Source organism: Adiantum capillus-veneris, chromosome 4 (assembly GCF_014529385.1).
Source record: "Adiantum capillus-veneris isolate H3 chromosome 4, ASM1452938v2, whole genome shotgun sequence".
Taxonomy (NCBI): domain Eukaryota; kingdom Viridiplantae; phylum Streptophyta; class Polypodiopsida; order Polypodiales; family Pteridaceae; genus Adiantum; species Adiantum capillus-veneris.
The window spans coordinates 58369653-58387954 of record NC_140934.1 but is presented as its reverse complement, the minus strand read 5'-3'; the positions used below and the strand labels follow the sequence as shown (position 1 = coordinate 58387954).

Sequence of the window (18302 nt, the reverse complement as noted above, 5' to 3'; positions counted from 1 at the left end):
TAGCTACACACCTTGCCCCAAAGGGAGCCAAGCTCTCATTGGCTAGAGGGCTACATGGCCCAATGAGCTTCAAAGGAAACCTAGGAAAGGGGGTCGACCTAGCTCTCTCTCTCTCTCTCTCTCTCTCTCTCTCTCTCTCTCTCTCTCTCTCTCTCTCTCTCTCTCTCTCTCTCTCTCTCTCATTTGAGCATCCCACGAGCTTTCTCTCCCTCATTCTTTCCTTTACACACTCTTGTGAAGCAAGGAGTCCATCTCCTTCTCCAAGCTTGAGAAGTTGAGTGCCTACTACCACAAGCTCTTGGCTATGGATGCAAATCCACACAAGAGAATGCTTATGTTTGCTTATCAATCTCTCTAATTTCCATTAACACTATGCTAAGCTATGCTACAAGAGCTATGAGTGATTATGTGCAAGGGGTTATTGCTTTCTCGTAGAGCTACTTCTATTTCTCTCTTCTTCCTCACTCCCTGCCAGCTCTCCTTACCTTTCATGGTGTTTGACGTCTTGGGATTGAGGCTGGGCATTTTCCAAGTTCATGCTAATCATGTTTATTGTTGTTATACTTGGTGAGTGAAGCTTACCATCTTCATCTCATCAAGAAGGTCTCAAGGAACACAAACAGGTACCATTGTAACCAAGTCTTCTGCCATGGAAGAATCTATAATACAAATGCCTATTGGAGGGGGGGCGGCTCCAACTAATCTGGTCCTCTATTGGTGTCAATTTCTCTAAACATTCACTCTCTTTTACAAGTATTGATCATGCCATGTTAATGAAGTAATGTGTTAGTGTTGCTCTCCATCTAAGCACTTTCTTTCTCACTATAAATCTATACTCAAAAGAATGCTCAAGGAAATGCTCAATATGTTATTCACTTTCCACTCCAACTCAAGTTAAAAGGCTAATTCCATTACATTGGTATTAGAGCATTTGGTTTCTCTTTTCTTGCTTAAGAAGAGAGGTCCCTAAGTAGCCGATAAATGGATGATGTTGTTAATTATATTAGGGTAAGTGGAAGTGGAATCGATTATCGGTTTTGTTGAGCCCACTATGTGGGGTATGGTGCACACCTCGGGAGCTTTGGACTTAATAATGGAGTCTGTTTAGACTTGCCTACGGCTTTATCATTATTGAGTCATAAGAAGTCCAAAAGGAGCTAGCCCTCGGCAACTTTGCTATGTTAGACCTACTCCTCTACTATCTATAATTAACCACTTTGAGCCGTGGGTGTAGATACTTAAGAGGTGATTTTCAAAGGCTAAGAGGAGTGGCAACTAAGGTTTTGAATTTCCAAAGCATACACTAAGTACATACATAAATTTTGTTAACATGGCTGACAATAATCAAGAGAGTAGAATGAAAATTGATAGCTTTGATTTTGCACATGAAGGTGCTAATGATGATGCTCCCATGTTTGTGAATTATCTAGTCACTAGGTTGCAGCAAGCTATGGGCAACCCTGCTTTGCAAGCCGAAGTTACTCAACAACTTCGTGCTTATGGAATCTCCCTTCCTCTCCAAGAGGAGAGAGAGCTTAGGAGGCCTCTTGAAGAGACCCCCAAAAGAAGACTCTCTCCCATACTAGAGGAGGAATCCATAGAGCAAGAAAGCAATGAAAATTTAAGTTTCTTTGAAGATGTGGCTCCATGAAGATAGCGGTCTCGAAGATCGCCTACTCCTCCCAAGAGGAAAAGATCAACACACAGTCCTTCTCCTCGTCATTCCAGAAGAGAAGAGAGGAAACAAAGGAAGAAAAGGGCTAGGAAGAGGTCACCCTCTTCTCCTTCATCTTCACCTTCCTCCTCTTCCGATGAAAGCTATGGATATTCTCCTAGAGAATACAAGAGGGGAGGACATCGCAAATCATTCCCTGCATGGAGAAGGTCCCAAAAGTTAAAGAAGTTCAAGGAGGGAGGAAAGAGTATCTCTTTTCTCACTTATGATGGCACCTTTGGTGCTACTGACAAAGTGTTGGCCTTCATCTAGCAATTTGATGTGGCTTTTGGAGACGAGGGCTTTACAGAGTCCTCCAAGCTACACCAATTAGCTATGCACTTTAAAAAATCAGCTCGTCAATGGTGGGCTAGCCTTCGTGGCAACGGCAAAGCCCCAAAGGCATGGAAAAATCTATGAGTTTCCATCATGAAGCAATTCCTTGCAAGCTATGCAAAGGACAAAGTGCTTACCGAATGGCGCAGCTTGAAGCTTCTCCCTCATGAGTCTATCCACAAGTATATAGACAAGTTTTGGGATTTACATCTCAAGGCTACTGTCTTTCAAAAGATAGACTTTGCCGAGCAAAGGCAGCAATTCTGTGCGGGATTACCTGAAGAGATTATCGAATACATCAACTCTCAATGGCCTGGTACTATTAGCTAAATAATCCATCACGCCATGGTTGCTTCACGTATCAATTTCCATCAAGGGGTTGGACGTAATGTCAAACCCATGGACAACAAAGGAAAAAATGATGCAAAGGGGAAGACCAATGCTCAAAATTCTCCCCAAGGCACTTCCAACAACAACAATCTGTCCAAGGAGAAGGGCGTTTACAAAGGTAAAAACAAACTCTCTCCTGAAGAGCTTGAAGCTTTTCGCAAGGATCATAAGTGTTTCAAGTGTGGGGAGCAAGGACACGGCTATCGTTCTTGCCCCAAGAAGAATACTCGCAATGAGACTCCTAGGGCTTCCACCATCGAAGATCCAAAAGAGGATGCTCATTGCAAAGGCTCATCACTCTCCTATGCTTGGGGAAAGGTAAGAGAGTATGATGCATTCATCTTGTTTGACCATGTCTCTACTCACAACTTCATATCAACGGAGTTGGCCACCAAGTTGGGCATTCAAGCTTTCGAGATGGGAGATATGGTAACGGCTGACGCAGCTTTCAAGGGACAACAAGCCTCTGTTACTCCCTTGATTGGGAATTTGAGGCTTCATGTCCAAAGCTATGTCGACAAAGAACACTTTTCATCTCTCCTCTCCAACATGAGGATGTTATCTTAGGGGCACCATGGTTTGATCGCATAGCTACCAATATGAAGTTCCCTGAAAGGAGAATTTACTTCACTTACAGGGGAAAAAATATGTATATAGATGCTAGTGAGCGTGGTCGCACTATTCCACTTGTAAATTCTCCTGCTTTGATAAACCAATGAAGAGCTCAGTTTCTGCGTATATAATTTTTGTCAAAGAGTCTCCAAAAGATCCTAATGTTTCATCAAAAGTAAATGGTAGGAATCAAGAAGAGTTAGACTTGTCTAATTTTCTAAAAGGATTCCAAGATGTATTCATCGATGATATCCCTATGGACTTACCTCCAAAATGAGGGGATGATGACCATTGCATTGAGCTCCTTCCTCGAAGCTCACCACCTAACAAGCCTCCTTATCGAGTCTCACAAGCTCAACAAGAGGAGATCATGAGGCAAGTACAGGAGCTGGTAGACAAAGGGATGGTGAGGCCTAGTTCCTCTCCTTTTTGTTCTCCAGTCCTTTTAGTGCAAAAGAAAGATGGTACATACCGCATGTGTGTGGACTATCAAGCAGTAAACCATATCACTATCAAAAACAGATTTCCCGTGCCTCGGGTAGAAGGTCTGTTTGTAAGCTACAAGGCTCTACCTACTTTAGTAGGATTGACCTTAAGAGTGGCTATCATCAAATAAGGATAGTGGATGAAGATATCTTAAAGACCGCGTTTTGCACAACGTTTGGTCTTTATGAATATCTAGTCATGCCTTTTGGTTTGACTAATGCACCAGCTACATTCAATCGTCTAATGGAGAAAATTTTTAGACCATACCGCAAAGTCACTGGAGTGTTCTTTGATGATATCATCATCTACTCCAAGTCTTTGGAGGAACATAAGTAGCATCTCCAAGTGGTTTTTCAAGCATTGAGGGAGAATAAGCTTTTCCTTAACCAAAAGAAAAGCGAATTTTTCCTTCCAGAGATTCAATACCTAGGTCATATTATCTCTCAAGATGGTATCCGTATGGATCCATCAAAGTTAGAGTTAATAAAAGCATGGCCTAACCCAAAGAATCTACATGAGCTAAGAAGATTTATTGGTATGTGCGCATACTATAGACGTTTCATAGCAAAGTTCTCTCAAATAGAAGGACCACTACATGACTTAACTAAGAAGAACATTAAGTATGTATGGACTGCTAAAGAGAAAAATGCTTTTGATAAGCTTACCTCCCAACCAGTCCTCATGCTTCCGGATCTCTCAAAACCATTTGAGGTCCAATGTGATGGTTCTGGTGATTGCCTTGGAACAGTTTTGCTTCAAGAAGGACATGCGATAGCATATGAGAGCCGACGACTCAATACTGATGAACGAGTTTTGGGCATTTATGAGAAAGAGCATTTAGCTGTTCTATATGCCCTAGACACATGGAGGACTACCTGTTGGGGACTCCATTTATTTTGCGAACCGACCACCAAAGTCTCAAGTATTTTATGACGCAAACCAAGCTCTCCGACAAACAAATGAGGTGGAAAAATTTTCTTTTCCAATTACATTATTGGTAAGCACAATAATAATGTAAGCACATTCAAGTGGCTGATGCACTTTCACGACGACCAAAAGTTAATGCAGTGTCTATTGCTACTCACAATGACCTATCTTCTATGATAGATGAGTATGCTACTGACCCTGATTTTAGAGACATAATATCAGCCCTTGCTTTGGGGAAGAAAGAGGAACCATTCACCTTGTAGGATGGTTATCTTCTCCACGGCAATAGACTATGTGTTACACATTCCCTTCGTGACAAAGTTATGTATGAATCCCATGCTCCTCCATATGCGGGGCATAGAGGTATTCAACCTACTCTCCAAGGAGTAGAGACATACTTCTATTGGCCTACCATGAAAGTGGACATACAAGAGTATGTTTCAAAATGTGTAGTATGCCAAAAGACCAAATATGATAGAGGGAAGCAACCTGGATTACTCCAGCCATTGCCTATCCCAAATTCACCATGGGAGAGTATATCCATGGATTTCATCTTTGGATTACCCAAGTCTATCCATGGGAATACGGGAATATGGACAATAGTCGACAGGTTTAGAAAATAAGCACATTTTATTCTTGTCAAAAAGACTATTAAGGCACATCAAATGGCAACTCTCTTCATATCTCAGATTTTCAAGCACCATGGATTACCCACATCCATCATGTCAGATAGAGATCCTAGAATGACCATTAATTTTTGGAAAGGTCTCTTTGAAAATCTATGAACAAGATTGAACTTCTCTTCGGCCTATCACCCACAAACGGTTGGCCAAAGTGAGATAGCCAATCTTACAATACTCGATCTACCAAAGACTTATGTTACAGAAGTAGATCAACGCTCACAATGGGAAAAGTACTTACCACTTGTAGAGTATGCTTACAATAATATTGTACATACTTCTATGGAAAGGCACCTTCTGAGATCATTGAGGGAAGACCAAAAAGTCCCTTGCTACTTAAAGTACATGGGAAGATCTTCGTTCACTGATGAGTATAGTCGTGACCAATAAGAATCCTTTCAAAAGATTAAGGAGGCTATATCCATCTCTCAACAAAGGCAAAAAGCTACTGCTGACAAGCACAAAAGGACCTTAACATTCGAAGAAAATCAATCTCCTCTACAAGGTTTGCGTAAGTCCCAATCTTCTTCTTGGTCTTTTGGTGTTTTGGCCCTTGTGGCTTCTCTTGGAGGTCCTCATCTGGTTTGGTTATCCTTGAAGACACTCCTTGAATCGATTGTGGTATGGGTGTTCTTTCTTTATGCTCTCCCCCAATAGTGTCCTTGCTTCAATTCCTATCATGGTAATCTCCATTGGATTTTTCCCTCATAGTGGTCGTCTTTGTTTACATGGTATTGATTGGATCTAAATCATCTTTAGGGTCATTCATATACACAAGGTCATCACCTGTCCCTATGCTAGTCTTTGAACTATGGTTTGTGGTTTGAAGTTGTAGCTTCTTTTAGTGATCTCTTCCTTTATCTTTTCTTCTTCCTTGCTTAGGTGATTGATGCAACATCTCTCTCTTCGAGGATATAATTTCAAATTTGGAGCATTGATCGTGATCAGTACATTTATTGGTTCCACATGTGTAGATTGTAGTGTCCCATTGGTCATCTCAATTAAGTACAATGGTGTGATGTTTGGTGCGTTCGGATTATTGGGACATTGGACAATCAAATTATCTATGCCACAACAAGTACACATAAGTATTGGAATTATATATGTGTTTCACCGACTCGTTTACATTGGTGGACCATTCCTTTGCGATCTAATAGGACACTCAACCACACAATGTGGTCCACCACATTCGTAGCATTGAAGAGGTGGTCTCTTGGCATTGATGTTGATGTTTGGCCTCTTGCTACAAGAGCAATCACTTGATATATAGGCTTGACTTGTCCCCAATGGTCCTGTATGTAGTGCTGGTGACACTCCTCAAGTGTATCGACTCGATAGGTACTACCAAAGTTTATGTCATCCTCATATTACAAATAAGTATTGGATGGTTCATAACCTACTTAGTTTATAGGGGTAACTCTCGGATATGTGGAGGTTACAATTGTAGCACTAGAGGTGATAAAGGTGTGATCGTGACAACATTTTGGGTTCTAGGCACTATGCGGTGATAACGGCGTGATCTTGACAACATTTTGGGTTCTAGGGACTATGTGTTGGGGGGGTTGCTCAATAGATGGGGCATGCATTAATGCAAGAAATTGAGGCAAGTCTGTTCATGCTAAGGGCGGTATATTTTCCATTTTGCATTTAAGCACTAAGTAATCCTTAACTTGATAATCATACCTACCACATGCATTGCAATTATTGTTAAACTTTACTCTAAAGGTAGGGTTTTTAGTGCTATGTGGACCCAAGCAAAGAGAGCACCATTTTTGCTCCCTTCTTAGATAAATATGATTGTTTTTGTGGAGTACAATTATCTCTAAGGATTTCTTGAATAGCCTTGGTGAGATTTTCCAAAGTCACCTCGGATATCTTTTTCTTTTTAACAATAGACTTTATTGTCATTGGCTCATGCTTAGATGCTTGTAAGCTAGAAGACTTTGATTCAAAAGATGCCTTTCTCCTACAATCATTAAAGTGTCCTATAATTGGATTGTATTGGTAGTGAGACTGCTTCACAAGTAGTCATACCTCTAATTACTTGGCCATTGTAGATATCCTCATGTCGCAACCCTCTAATGAACCTATCATGTAATTGGTTTTATTGTTGAAATTCTCATTTGGGGTACAACGAGAATTCAAATGCTTCAAACAACGATCTCTCATTGAATCCCTTTCCTCCCATTTGGATTTTGGAATTGAGATGCTATGCCTTAAAGCACACCCTCTTGTATGTACTCTTTCAAGACTAAGAGTAGGATAATGCATATACTCTTCAACCCTTAAGGTCCGATGCCAATCTCCAGGCTTTTCGCTTATGATCAAGCTTAAGGATTTACACTTATGTAACACATTATCCTCTTCCATGAAACCACATTTGTGTTTGAATACCTCAATAATTGCTGAATTTTGGTGTGAGCTTGGCCACTTATACCATCTTGCTTCTAGGATCTCTCTTAGGTATGATATGCATATTCTCTACAATAGATCAGCCGATAGTTTGAACAAATGTTGCCAAACCACCTAAATGAGCAGGTATAGCGGGTGTAGGTGCTCCTCACGTGTCGGGGGGGGGAGGGATGGGGGCGGGTGTGCGCGTGGGATAGGGTGTTGAAACAATGATCTTGAAATTTTTTTACAGATTGAATAGAAAAAGGGTCCCTTTTATTGGTGAAAAATTCAAAAATAAGGAACTTTATAGATAGTCCTTGAATGCATGCAATATATAGATTTTACATATAGTGACACCCCCCCCCTTGACAGGTGCTCTTCGAACTATATGTGGAATGGGGGTTCATTGGCATTGGACTTGGAATACACATTGTCCTTGGGTCCCATCCTTGGTATGGCATTGTGCCACTCTGATCACTTGAATGCCTTTGGTGGGATTTTGAGTCAGTTGAGTGATTCAGGTTTGTAGGCTTTTGAGGATGATAAGCTCAAGGCTATCCTTCTACTTATGACACTGCCAGAGTCTTGGGAAGCATTGGTTGTTTCTTTGAGTAACAACCCCAACTTGACCTATGATGGTGTGCGTGGTTCTATCCTCAATGAGGAGATTAGACGCAAGTAAAGTGGGAGTGGGAGTGGATCAGCCTATAATGTGCGTGGACGCAATGAAAAAAGGCAAAATGTTGCAAATAAGCAAATAAATCACAGCAAAAGCAAGGAAAAACAACAAGACATCACATGCCTTCAATGCGGAAGAAAGGGGCATAAAAAGCCCGATTGCAGGTATTTTTAAGAAAGAGCAAGAGCGCAAGAAGCAAATGAATGCAAAAGGCAAAGATAATGACAAAGAGGGCAGCTCTACCCCTAAGGAAAGTGAGCCTGAAAAGGCAAATGTGATCTCTAGTTTTGTCATTAAAGAGATTGATGAAAATGAAGACACTAGTGATCTTTGTGTTGCATCTTTAGACCCACATGTCATGACTGTTGAGGATATGCATATCACTAACCATGATGTGATAGATGATTTGCTTTCTACTCATGATGACCTATCACAATCTTGGATTGTTGACAGTGGTGCCTCTTTTCATGTAACTCCCTCTTTGGAGTGTTTTGCCTCATACACTACAGGAAACCTTGGAAAAGTGTATTTGGGCAATAACTATGCTTGTGACATTGAGGGAGTTGGCACCATACACTTGGCACTTGATAATGGCCAGGAACTCACTCTTCATGATGTTAGATATGTGTCTGGTATCAAGAAGAGTTTGCTTTCAGTTGGGCAGTTGGATAGCAGAGGCTTCTTCACTACATTTGGTGATGGCATGTGGAAGATCCAAAAGGGATCTATGCTTGTGACTAGAGGCAGTAAGAAGAGTACTTTATACTATCTACATTACAAGGCATTACCTGGTTGTTTTGTTGCAATTGCAGAAGTGCAATCACACATGGAGCTTTGGCATAAGCGTCTTGGACATATGAGTCATAAGGGACTGCAGACTCTTTCCTCCCTTGGTAGGATTGATGTAAAAGGCTCTAAACTTGATTTTTGTGATGATTGTGTACTTGGGAAGCATGTAAAAGCTCTTACTCTCATGGAGCCTCTAAAAAGGCTAGTATTTTGGATCTTGTACATTGTGATGTATGCACAATGCCAATAAAAACTCATGGTGGTTCTCGTTACTTTGTGTCTTTCATTGATGATTGTTCATGTAAGCTATGGGTTTATTTGCTCAAGGACAAGAGTGAGGTTTTAAATGCATTGAAAAAGTTTTATGCCTTTGTTTGTACTCAAAAGGGTTTGAAACTTAAATGCATACGTACAGATAATGGGGGGGAGTATGTTTCTAAAGATTTTAATGTTTTTTGTGATGAGAATGGGATTAAAAGGGAGCTCACTGCCCCTTATAATCCATCTTCAAATGGTGTGGCTGAGCGTATAAATCGCACGTTATGTGAGAAGATTCGGTGCATGCTGTCTACAGCTAATCTCTCGTAATTGTTTTGGGGAGAGGCACTTAAAACCGCGGTGCATATATGCAATCGATCTCCACATCGTGCACTTGATGGTGGCATCCCTGAAGAGGTTTGGTCTGGCAAACCGGCTTTAGTCTTTGGTTGTGAATGCTATGTACATGTGCCTGTTGACTTGAGGACCAAACTCGATATGAAATCCTTGAAAGGCATCTTCTTGGGTTATGGAGATGAAGGTGAAATGGGATATAGAGTTTGGATTCCGGGGTCACATAAGGTAATTCGCAGCCGGGATGTGGTATTTAATGAACCTAAGCTGCTGAAAAATTCCACATCCAGTGACTTTGATAAGAAAAAGGTGAAATTTTAGAATGATCAGTCACTTCCACATCCATTTTCTACTGAAAATTCAGCTCCTTTTGATGCTGGTCATGAGGGTCAGCGTGTTATCATTGAGCCAGATGATAATGGACAGCAAGGGGATGCTGAAAATCAATTACAACAGGGTATAAATGCTGATAATGGATAGCAAGGGGATAATTGACAGCAACCTGAAAATCAATTACAACAGGGTATAAATGCTGATAATGGACAGCAAGGGGATGCTGAAAATCAATTACAACAGGGTATAAATGCTGATAATGGACAACAAGGGGATAATGGACAGCAACCTGAAAATCAATTACAACAGGGTATAAATGCTGAAAATCAGCCTAGTCTAATTGATGGGGTTAATGTTACGCATGATGTAGAACCCTTGCCGGTTAATGTAGATCATTGGGTGAGGCGGTCTACACGTGTAAGAAGACAACCAGAGAGGTTTCTGCCCTCTTTGGATTGTGTCTTGTTGACGGATGAGGGAGAGCCTCTTACATACAAAGAGGCCGAGTCCTGTGAAGATAAGAGTAAGTGGGAGCTTGCTATGAAATCTGAGATGCAATCACTGTATGCAAATAATACATGGGAGCTTGTGCCTTTGCCCAAAGGAAGGAAGTCTATTCCTAACAGGTGGGTTTATAAGGTCAAATGTGTTGATGACAAACCCAAGTACAAAGCACGTCTAGTTGCTAAGGGTTATGCACAGAAGGAAGGCATTGATTTCTAGGAGATTTTTTCACTTGTGGTGAAGATGTCTACTCTCCGTGTGATGTTTGCTTTATGTGCTATCTTGGATTTGGAGCTGGATCAAATGGATGTGATCACTGCTTTCTTACATGGTGACTTGGATGAGGAGTTGTATATGCAGCAGCCTGAGGGCTTTGTCATTCAAGGGAAAGAGCATTTGGTATGCAAATTGAAACGTAGCTTGTATGGGTTGAAACAATCCCCTAGACAGTGGTACAAGAAGTTTGATACTTTTATGCTCAACCATGGGTTCAAACGCAGCCATGCAGATCACTACCTTTACACTAAAAAGGCTGAGAATGGAAGCCTTATTGTGTTGGTCCTTTATGTGGATGATGTGCTACTTGCAGGAAAGCATAAAGAGACATTAGATGCATTGAAGAAAGAGCTGAATTCAGCCTTTTCTATGAAGGATTTGGGTGCAGCTGAAAATATTTTGGGCATGCGCATTAAGCGAGATAGAAAGAAACGATTGTTGTTTCTCTCATAGGACAAGTACATCAAAAAGGTACTTGAACGTTTTCATATGGATGATGCTAAGCCTCTTGGTGTGCCTTTACCACCACACACAAAGCTTAGCAAGCTTGATTGCCCAAAAGATGATGCTGCCAAACAAGTCATGAAAGGGATTCCTTATTCATCCGCTTGTGGTTCTTTGATGTATGCCATGGTTTCTACACGTCCAAACATTGCTCATGCAGTGGGAGTTGTTGGCCGGTTTGTGTCCAACCCTGGCAAAACACATTGGGAGGCAGTGAAATGCATCTTTAGATATTTGAAAGATACACAGGACATATGTATATGCTATGGTGGAAGTACACTTGCGCTGCGGGGTTATTGTGATTCGGACATGGCAGGTGATCTTGACACTAGGAAATCTACCAGTGGGTATGTCTTCACACTTGCTGGAGGTGCTATTTCTTGGTGTTCAAGGTTGCAAAAGATTGTGGCACTAAGCACTACAGAGGCTAAATATATTTCAGCCACAGAGGCTTCTAAGGAAGCCATATGGCTTGGCAAGTTGGTCAGGGATTTTAGTCTTCCTGCACATGCTCCAGTGCTTGGTTGTGATAGTCAGAGTGTTGTATGCCTGGCTAAGAATGCCATGTTTCATGCTCGTACCAAACACATAGATGTGCGGTACCACTTTATACGACAAGTCTTGGATGATGGTCTTGTCTCACTGACAAAGATCAAAACACAAGACAACCCTGTAGATGTCCTCACTAAGAGTCTTGCAAAGTCTCAACATGAGCATTGCATACGCTTAGTGGGATTTGCTTAAAGGTATCACATTGGGCCTTTAAGTGGGAGGTTGTTGGGTGTAAAGGCCCCCTGTGGCCCCCCTCTTGTATAGTGTACACACATTTTTATTAAGTGTCCGGCCACTTTGGTCGGACAACTTATAAGTGTACTTAATAAAACAAAGAACCCTCACAAAACACAATCGTGGGTTTCTTACGTTTGAGCCTTCTCTCTCTCTCTTTTGATCTGTTGCACATCTTTCTTCCTGCATTGTGTGCCCATCTCCTCCTGCTCTTGCACACTCCCTACACTCAGCATAATCTGTAGTTTTGTAAAATGTAGAGATGGAGCAACTGGTGCTTTACCGTTGTTGTTCACCAACCAGCCAGCACATGTGGGTGGTGATCCCCCGCAATATAAACCATCATGTACAAAGGTTACATGCAATATAAGAGCGATCTTCACCTGCAACGTCCAGATGACACACAAAAGCCAATCGATGCTTAGGCGGGGATTACAGTATGAAGGCGTCACCCCTCTACTATTTTTGAAAGGCTATTGAACTGCTTTTAAGTTATTTTTTGTGACCTTTATTAAGAATGTTGGTTTTGCTTTCTACATGATAAACCTTTGCAATAGCTCATGCATATGTATGGTTTACTTACAGAGTCACACACAATTACAGAGTTGCATGTGTGTAGATTGATAATTGTATAATCTCTTAACATTTGTGTAATGCACCCAAAATATAATTTCAATGACATTACTCCGTCCTAAGTTCATAGTCGTCCTTGACTGGTGAGAACGGGGGCTTGCATCTGATCATTGTCCACTCACCCCGACATTCAAGCCATCGAGATCTAAGTGTTGTTGTATATTGTAATTAAGAACCTAAGTAGCTGAGGGGAGGCACCTAAGTAGTTGAACCCTTATGAGCTCAACGTGATGTCAGAAAGATAGCATGACTTTCAATCAATACTAGAGCCTTGTCCTGGTTGTATTCACGCAAACGGTATGTCTTATGGCTCTAGCGAGTTGGGATGTTCAGGATCAAAACTTTGACAACACTAGAGCAAGAAGCATCCTGAAGGAGCATTGTGCGTGCTTCTCCCTTTGTGTGTTCCCTAGAAGCTCCAAGCTATCACCGCAGGCTTTTGGGGCTTGCTCTGATAATTAGCGGACACTCAAAGTGGAGGACTTTCCGACATATTCTGTCTCGGGGCCTCTGGCAGGCGCACAGCCTCCTCTACCCACCACCCATGCTGCCATTGTCATCCGCCTTAATAGCCTTGGCATGCTTGGCCTGTCCGGCATCAGAGGGGAAGTCCTTCAAGCCTTAGTTAATCCTGTGAATGCTGATGTCATCCCCTTCTACCCCCGTCACGACACAATTATTGCATCCAGCAATCTCATATCTCTTTGCTAAATATTGGACGGCCTGCAGTAAAGGCCTATGTCAAAGGTGGTGATAAGCTTCTAATTCCTATCCACGGCATCACCATCAACGTGAAACAATATGAGGCCAACATCACCAACAACAACCCGCTCATCGATGGAGAAAATGAACGATGCTTCCTGCATGGAGCTAACTTCCGGGGCACCTTCATAGGCTTTCCCATGGATAGCGTCAGAGTGTCTATTGTTGCCATGGGCAGTCTCTTGTTTGTTCAGTTCTCTGAGCTCATATTGGAGATGGCTATCAATGGACTCACTGGCAACCTCTCCTTTGGCCCTGACATTGCCTTGGATTTTGGCCTCAAAGGACTTACATCACCATGGCCTCCTACTTGTCTGAGCTTTTGCACTTGGCTAGCCGTGTCACTTCTCTCATAGAGAACATTGAGCAGCACAACAAAGAAAAGAATTTTGTAAGTCTCATTCAGGTGAATACGAGGCATGCATTGCAAGTCATCCGCACATGCCTACCCAATAATGTCCGGTCCTGATGGCAGCCATAGCCCATGAAGGCAACCAGAGAAAGTCAAGTGATCTAGTTGCAAAATCAAAGGGTCTCTGGCAATGGAAAACAACAATGCACTGAGAGAGCAACCTTGTCTCATATTCAGGGAGCATTCAAGAGGCCAGGAATCCCCGAGGAAGCATTGTGAGCATATAAGAAGTGTATAATATTGGCTAACTTTGCCTCACAGAGCATCCAATCAGAGGCCAAGACTCAATCAACTCACTATCAAGAATCCATGAGGAAGTGCTATTAACATATAAGAAGTGTACAATGTTGACTAACCTTGCCTCATGGAGTATCCAAGAGGCCAAGACTCAGTCAACTCACCATCAACAATCCCTCAAGAAGTGTTGTGAGCATACAAGAAGTGTGCATTATTGGCTAACTTTGGACGCCGCACAATATCCACAATGATTTCCCAATGCACACAGCATCAAAGACCTTTTCAATGTCAACTTGCATGACAAGTACATCTTGCTGGGTATATTTTGCGTATTCATTTCCAAACATGACATTCACCAAATTATCTATGATTTGTCAATGAGGTATGAAACCATATTGTGTTGAATGAATACTTGCAAGAAGGTATGAGTGACAATCATCTTGACGAGAACTTTGTATGTGACTGGCAGCAAAGAGATTGGCTTCCAATGAGAGGATTGTGCACAATCCATCTTTCCATGGAAATCCTACATTTTTCTTCTCTCATGTTGCATTCAGTGTGTACAACAATGGCAATTTGAGGGACTCCCAAAAGGATAAAAAGAATTCCACATTGAGACCTCCAATAGCCAAGATCAAGTAAGGCCTTGTATAACTCTATTACTTCACATTCAGATACTGGTCATGTGTCAACCATATATTGGAGCTTTTGACACAGATATTTTGCACCCTCTACATCCTCACATAAACATTGCAAGTAGTGTTGGCCATAATCTTTAAATATACCATGCAATATCAAAATGATACCATGCAATACCAAAATCAAGATGCATTTGGTCAAGTTGTAGGAGAATAACATCATGAATCATATTGCAAAATGTCAGATGTGTGAGATAAGCATTATTGATATGTAGCAAGCGCTTTTGAGAGAGAGGTCGATCTTTTAAGCATTGCCCAAAGTGCAGGGTTGATAGAATAGGGGAATGATTTGATAGCATCAGGGTATGATCAATCCACATCTCACATACAAATTCATCATATTGCTTCATGTTGAGAACATACCACCAATCTAATCGTGCGCTATACAAGGATTGAACATTATGCTGAGAAGTGTATCCCAACACATCTAGATGCAAGACACTCTACAAAAGCTGCATTTGCATACACACAATAAGATGATCCCAAGCTTGGATCTCTGCATTCAACATGTATGAGTGTCCTATGGTGTTATCAAACATAGACAATACACCACAAAGGAAGGCATTAGAGGTTCATGAATAGGAATCGAAGCCCATAGAAAGATATATCATGCCACAATGTAACCCATTGTTTAGAGGATGTATACGCATACACACCACTAATTGCATATGTATGACCATTTATCATACATTGCACAACCATCCAATGTCCGCTTGGATCATTATGCACAAGAACGGGCGATAGCTTATGCCACACCATCATCAAAACTTCAAGTAACTAGTCAAGCTAGCATACGCGATCCAATATCTGGCAAAATAAGAGCTATGTTCGATAAAACTCGTACTGACTATGATCTTGCAAATTAACTCGGAAGGTTGCAAACGGACTTTTATGGCCTTTTTAGGGGTCACCCAAGGAGAGGGATCACCCAAATCCACATCCTTTCCCTTACTTTTGGACTCATTCAAACCCACAAGCTGCCCTTTTCTAGGAGTGTGTTGGAGGTTGGAAGGTTTCACTTTACCTTTGTCCACAAGAAAATAGGTAGGTGAGGTAGTAGCCACAACAAGAACTAATCTTGAGGTAAACACCTCCTTTTCATAAGAGACATCAAAATGAAACAGCTGAAGGGGGAGGTTGCAAATTAGGTTCGGGGCATTCAGATTGCATGTGTCCAAATTTCCCACATCTAAAGCATGAATTTTCAAAGCTGCCCCGTTTCATCTTGAGGGACGTTTTCCAACCAAAGGGTCCCTTGAGTCTGTAGTAATGCCTTTTGGTGTTGGTAGATCTATGTCCCTGATGAGTGTCTACAATGACTTGACAAAGATATAAATCCTCTCACTACATTATATTGTTTCTCTCACCACCTTCAATGTTCTCTATCTGTGTAAGTATGTCGTTGCCATATATTACTTGATAAAAAACATAATTGGTCAAAAAATTCGAAAAAAGTTTAAAAATTTCCTAAAAAACTCAAAATGAAAAACTCGCAAATAAAATACATTCCCCACCTTGCTATGTCACCGTCTAGGAGGGACCCTCACGCTGCAATGAAGAGCAACCTTGTAAGATCCCCAAATTTTGGGTCTCTTTTAAAAATAAGAAAAAAGCTTCCAATATCCGTTTTTGTCACACTTTGGTTTAAAATGCTTGTTTGGCAGTATTATAAGGTTCTAAAGTGAAAAGCAAGGTCGTTTCCATGTTCTATAAGGTCAGACGCACGTTTGGTTCAGTTTTGAAAAAAATTACATTTTTAAGCTTTTTCATGCTTTTAGGTGCTTTTTTGCAAAAAGCAGGGCCAGATCCTTAACCTACGAGTTCCGAGAAGCTACGATTCAATTTTGTAAAAATCTGCTTTTTGAGCGTTTTTCACGCTATTTTTAGCTTTTCATGATTTTTAGTGCTTTTTAGTAAAACGCGAGCCCACTTTCTTAATACGGTGGATGCGGGGAACCCGTGGTTCAATTTTAGTTTTTTTTGTCGGCTTTTTATGCTATTTTTAGCCTTTTGTACTTTTTGGCATTTTTGAAAAGCAACGTGCTTTTTGGGATGACCTAAACATAAAAATATTATTTTTAGTTTCCGTCGGATTTAAAAATGACCACATGAAGAAAAAATGGGATTAAACAGAATTTTTATGAATTTTTTTTGAATAAAAAGCAATACCGTAAATATATCAACGCAGTACGAGAAAGTCAAAATTATGTCGGGGCATCACGGTGCGGCATAGTCTAGTGTCGGTTTCATTAGTTGCCCGAATACTGTTTAATTAGTTAGTTTTATTGTAAATATATATATATTGAATGGTAAGTGGGAGAGTTCATTGTCAAAAGCTGTGCCATGTTTTTAGAAACAACTGGAGTCTTTCTCCAAAAGTTTGTAGCTAATCCAGGTTGAGAGGGGGCGCTAGTAGCTTAACTTGGGCATCACTTTGTCTTGCTGCAGTGCCTATAAATTGACATTTAGTGCTCAGTTTTCAGTGCCGTCAGTTGCATCTACTACCGCAAGGCAATACGTATCTATTATATAGAGTGGTGCAAGCTCTTTATCACCATCTCCATAAGCTCTTCTTTTGTTTACGCGAAGAAGAAGAAGAAGAATAATAATACTCTCTCTCTACTTGCTTACTATCTCCTCTCTCGTTTCACGGTGTACGCGTTCTATGAAGGCTCTCGTGGTGAAAACCTCTACGTAGCTCTCATCACTGCTCTCTTGCGGCAAAGCAAGAAGCATTTCGACAGTCCCTAATCAATTCTAAAGCACAGTGAGAAGCTCTAAACTCCATAGTCATATCTCTATCTCTCTCTCTCTCTCTCTCTCTCTCTCTCTCTCTCTCTCTCTCTCTCTCTCTCTCTCTCTCTCTCTCTCTCTCTCGTTTTTCGGAGTAGATACCCGCTCGATGGTTCTTTTATCGTATACGAGTGTATGTATGGACTTGTCGAGTGCATATAAAGTTTCTCCATGATTGTTTCATCATGTCTAACAGGCTGATTTATGCACACGATGTGTTTATGGTGACGTACGTACATAAAAAGCGTTTTACATTTCACGAATCACGCCACATAAGTGGTAGGAACACTATTTTGGTCATAACTCACAAACCGTTATGAATTAGTCCAAACCCTTTAAATAAGAGATAAAGCACATCAATTAGAACATTTTCTTTCTTGGGTGTCATGTGAAAATCACGCACGAGTTAAGAGTTATGGTCAAAAAACAGCTTGTTATCCATTGCACAGTCAAAATTTTGGACCCCAGGCTCCAAGGAGCCTGGGAGAACCGCTATATAGATTCACCGGATGGGAAAACCCACTTAGCCAATTAAAAGGCTTGATCAAATTTGATGATAAATGTATTTAGGTCTCCGTTATCACTTTGGGTATGCGAGTTATTAATTATTCCATAACCCGGTTTACCTAGGCGTGTAGGGGTGCTACCAAGGGGGAGTACCATATGGCGTCGTAAGCTGACTGAGTTGTGTATTTATGATTTATGGTTTATTTTGGTGAGTTGATTTCAAGTATTAGATGTCCAT

The 18302-nt window shown here is 41.1% G+C and overlaps 1 protein-coding gene across 1 annotated transcript; it reads left to right on the top strand.

The window, feature by feature from the left end:
- Positions 1 to 7927: 7927 nt before the first annotated feature.
- On the top strand, positions 7928 to 11185 carry LOC147459235 (uncharacterized). The gene is made up of 5 exons (XM_086511564.1): positions 7928 to 8060; positions 8308 to 9212; positions 10118 to 10351; positions 10700 to 10878; positions 10957 to 11185. The coding sequence occupies exons 1-5, from the start codon at positions 7928 to 7930 to the stop codon at positions 11183 to 11185; spliced, it is 1680 nt and encodes a 559-aa protein (XP_086367690.1).
- The last annotated feature ends 7117 nt before the right edge of the window (positions 11186 to 18302 follow it).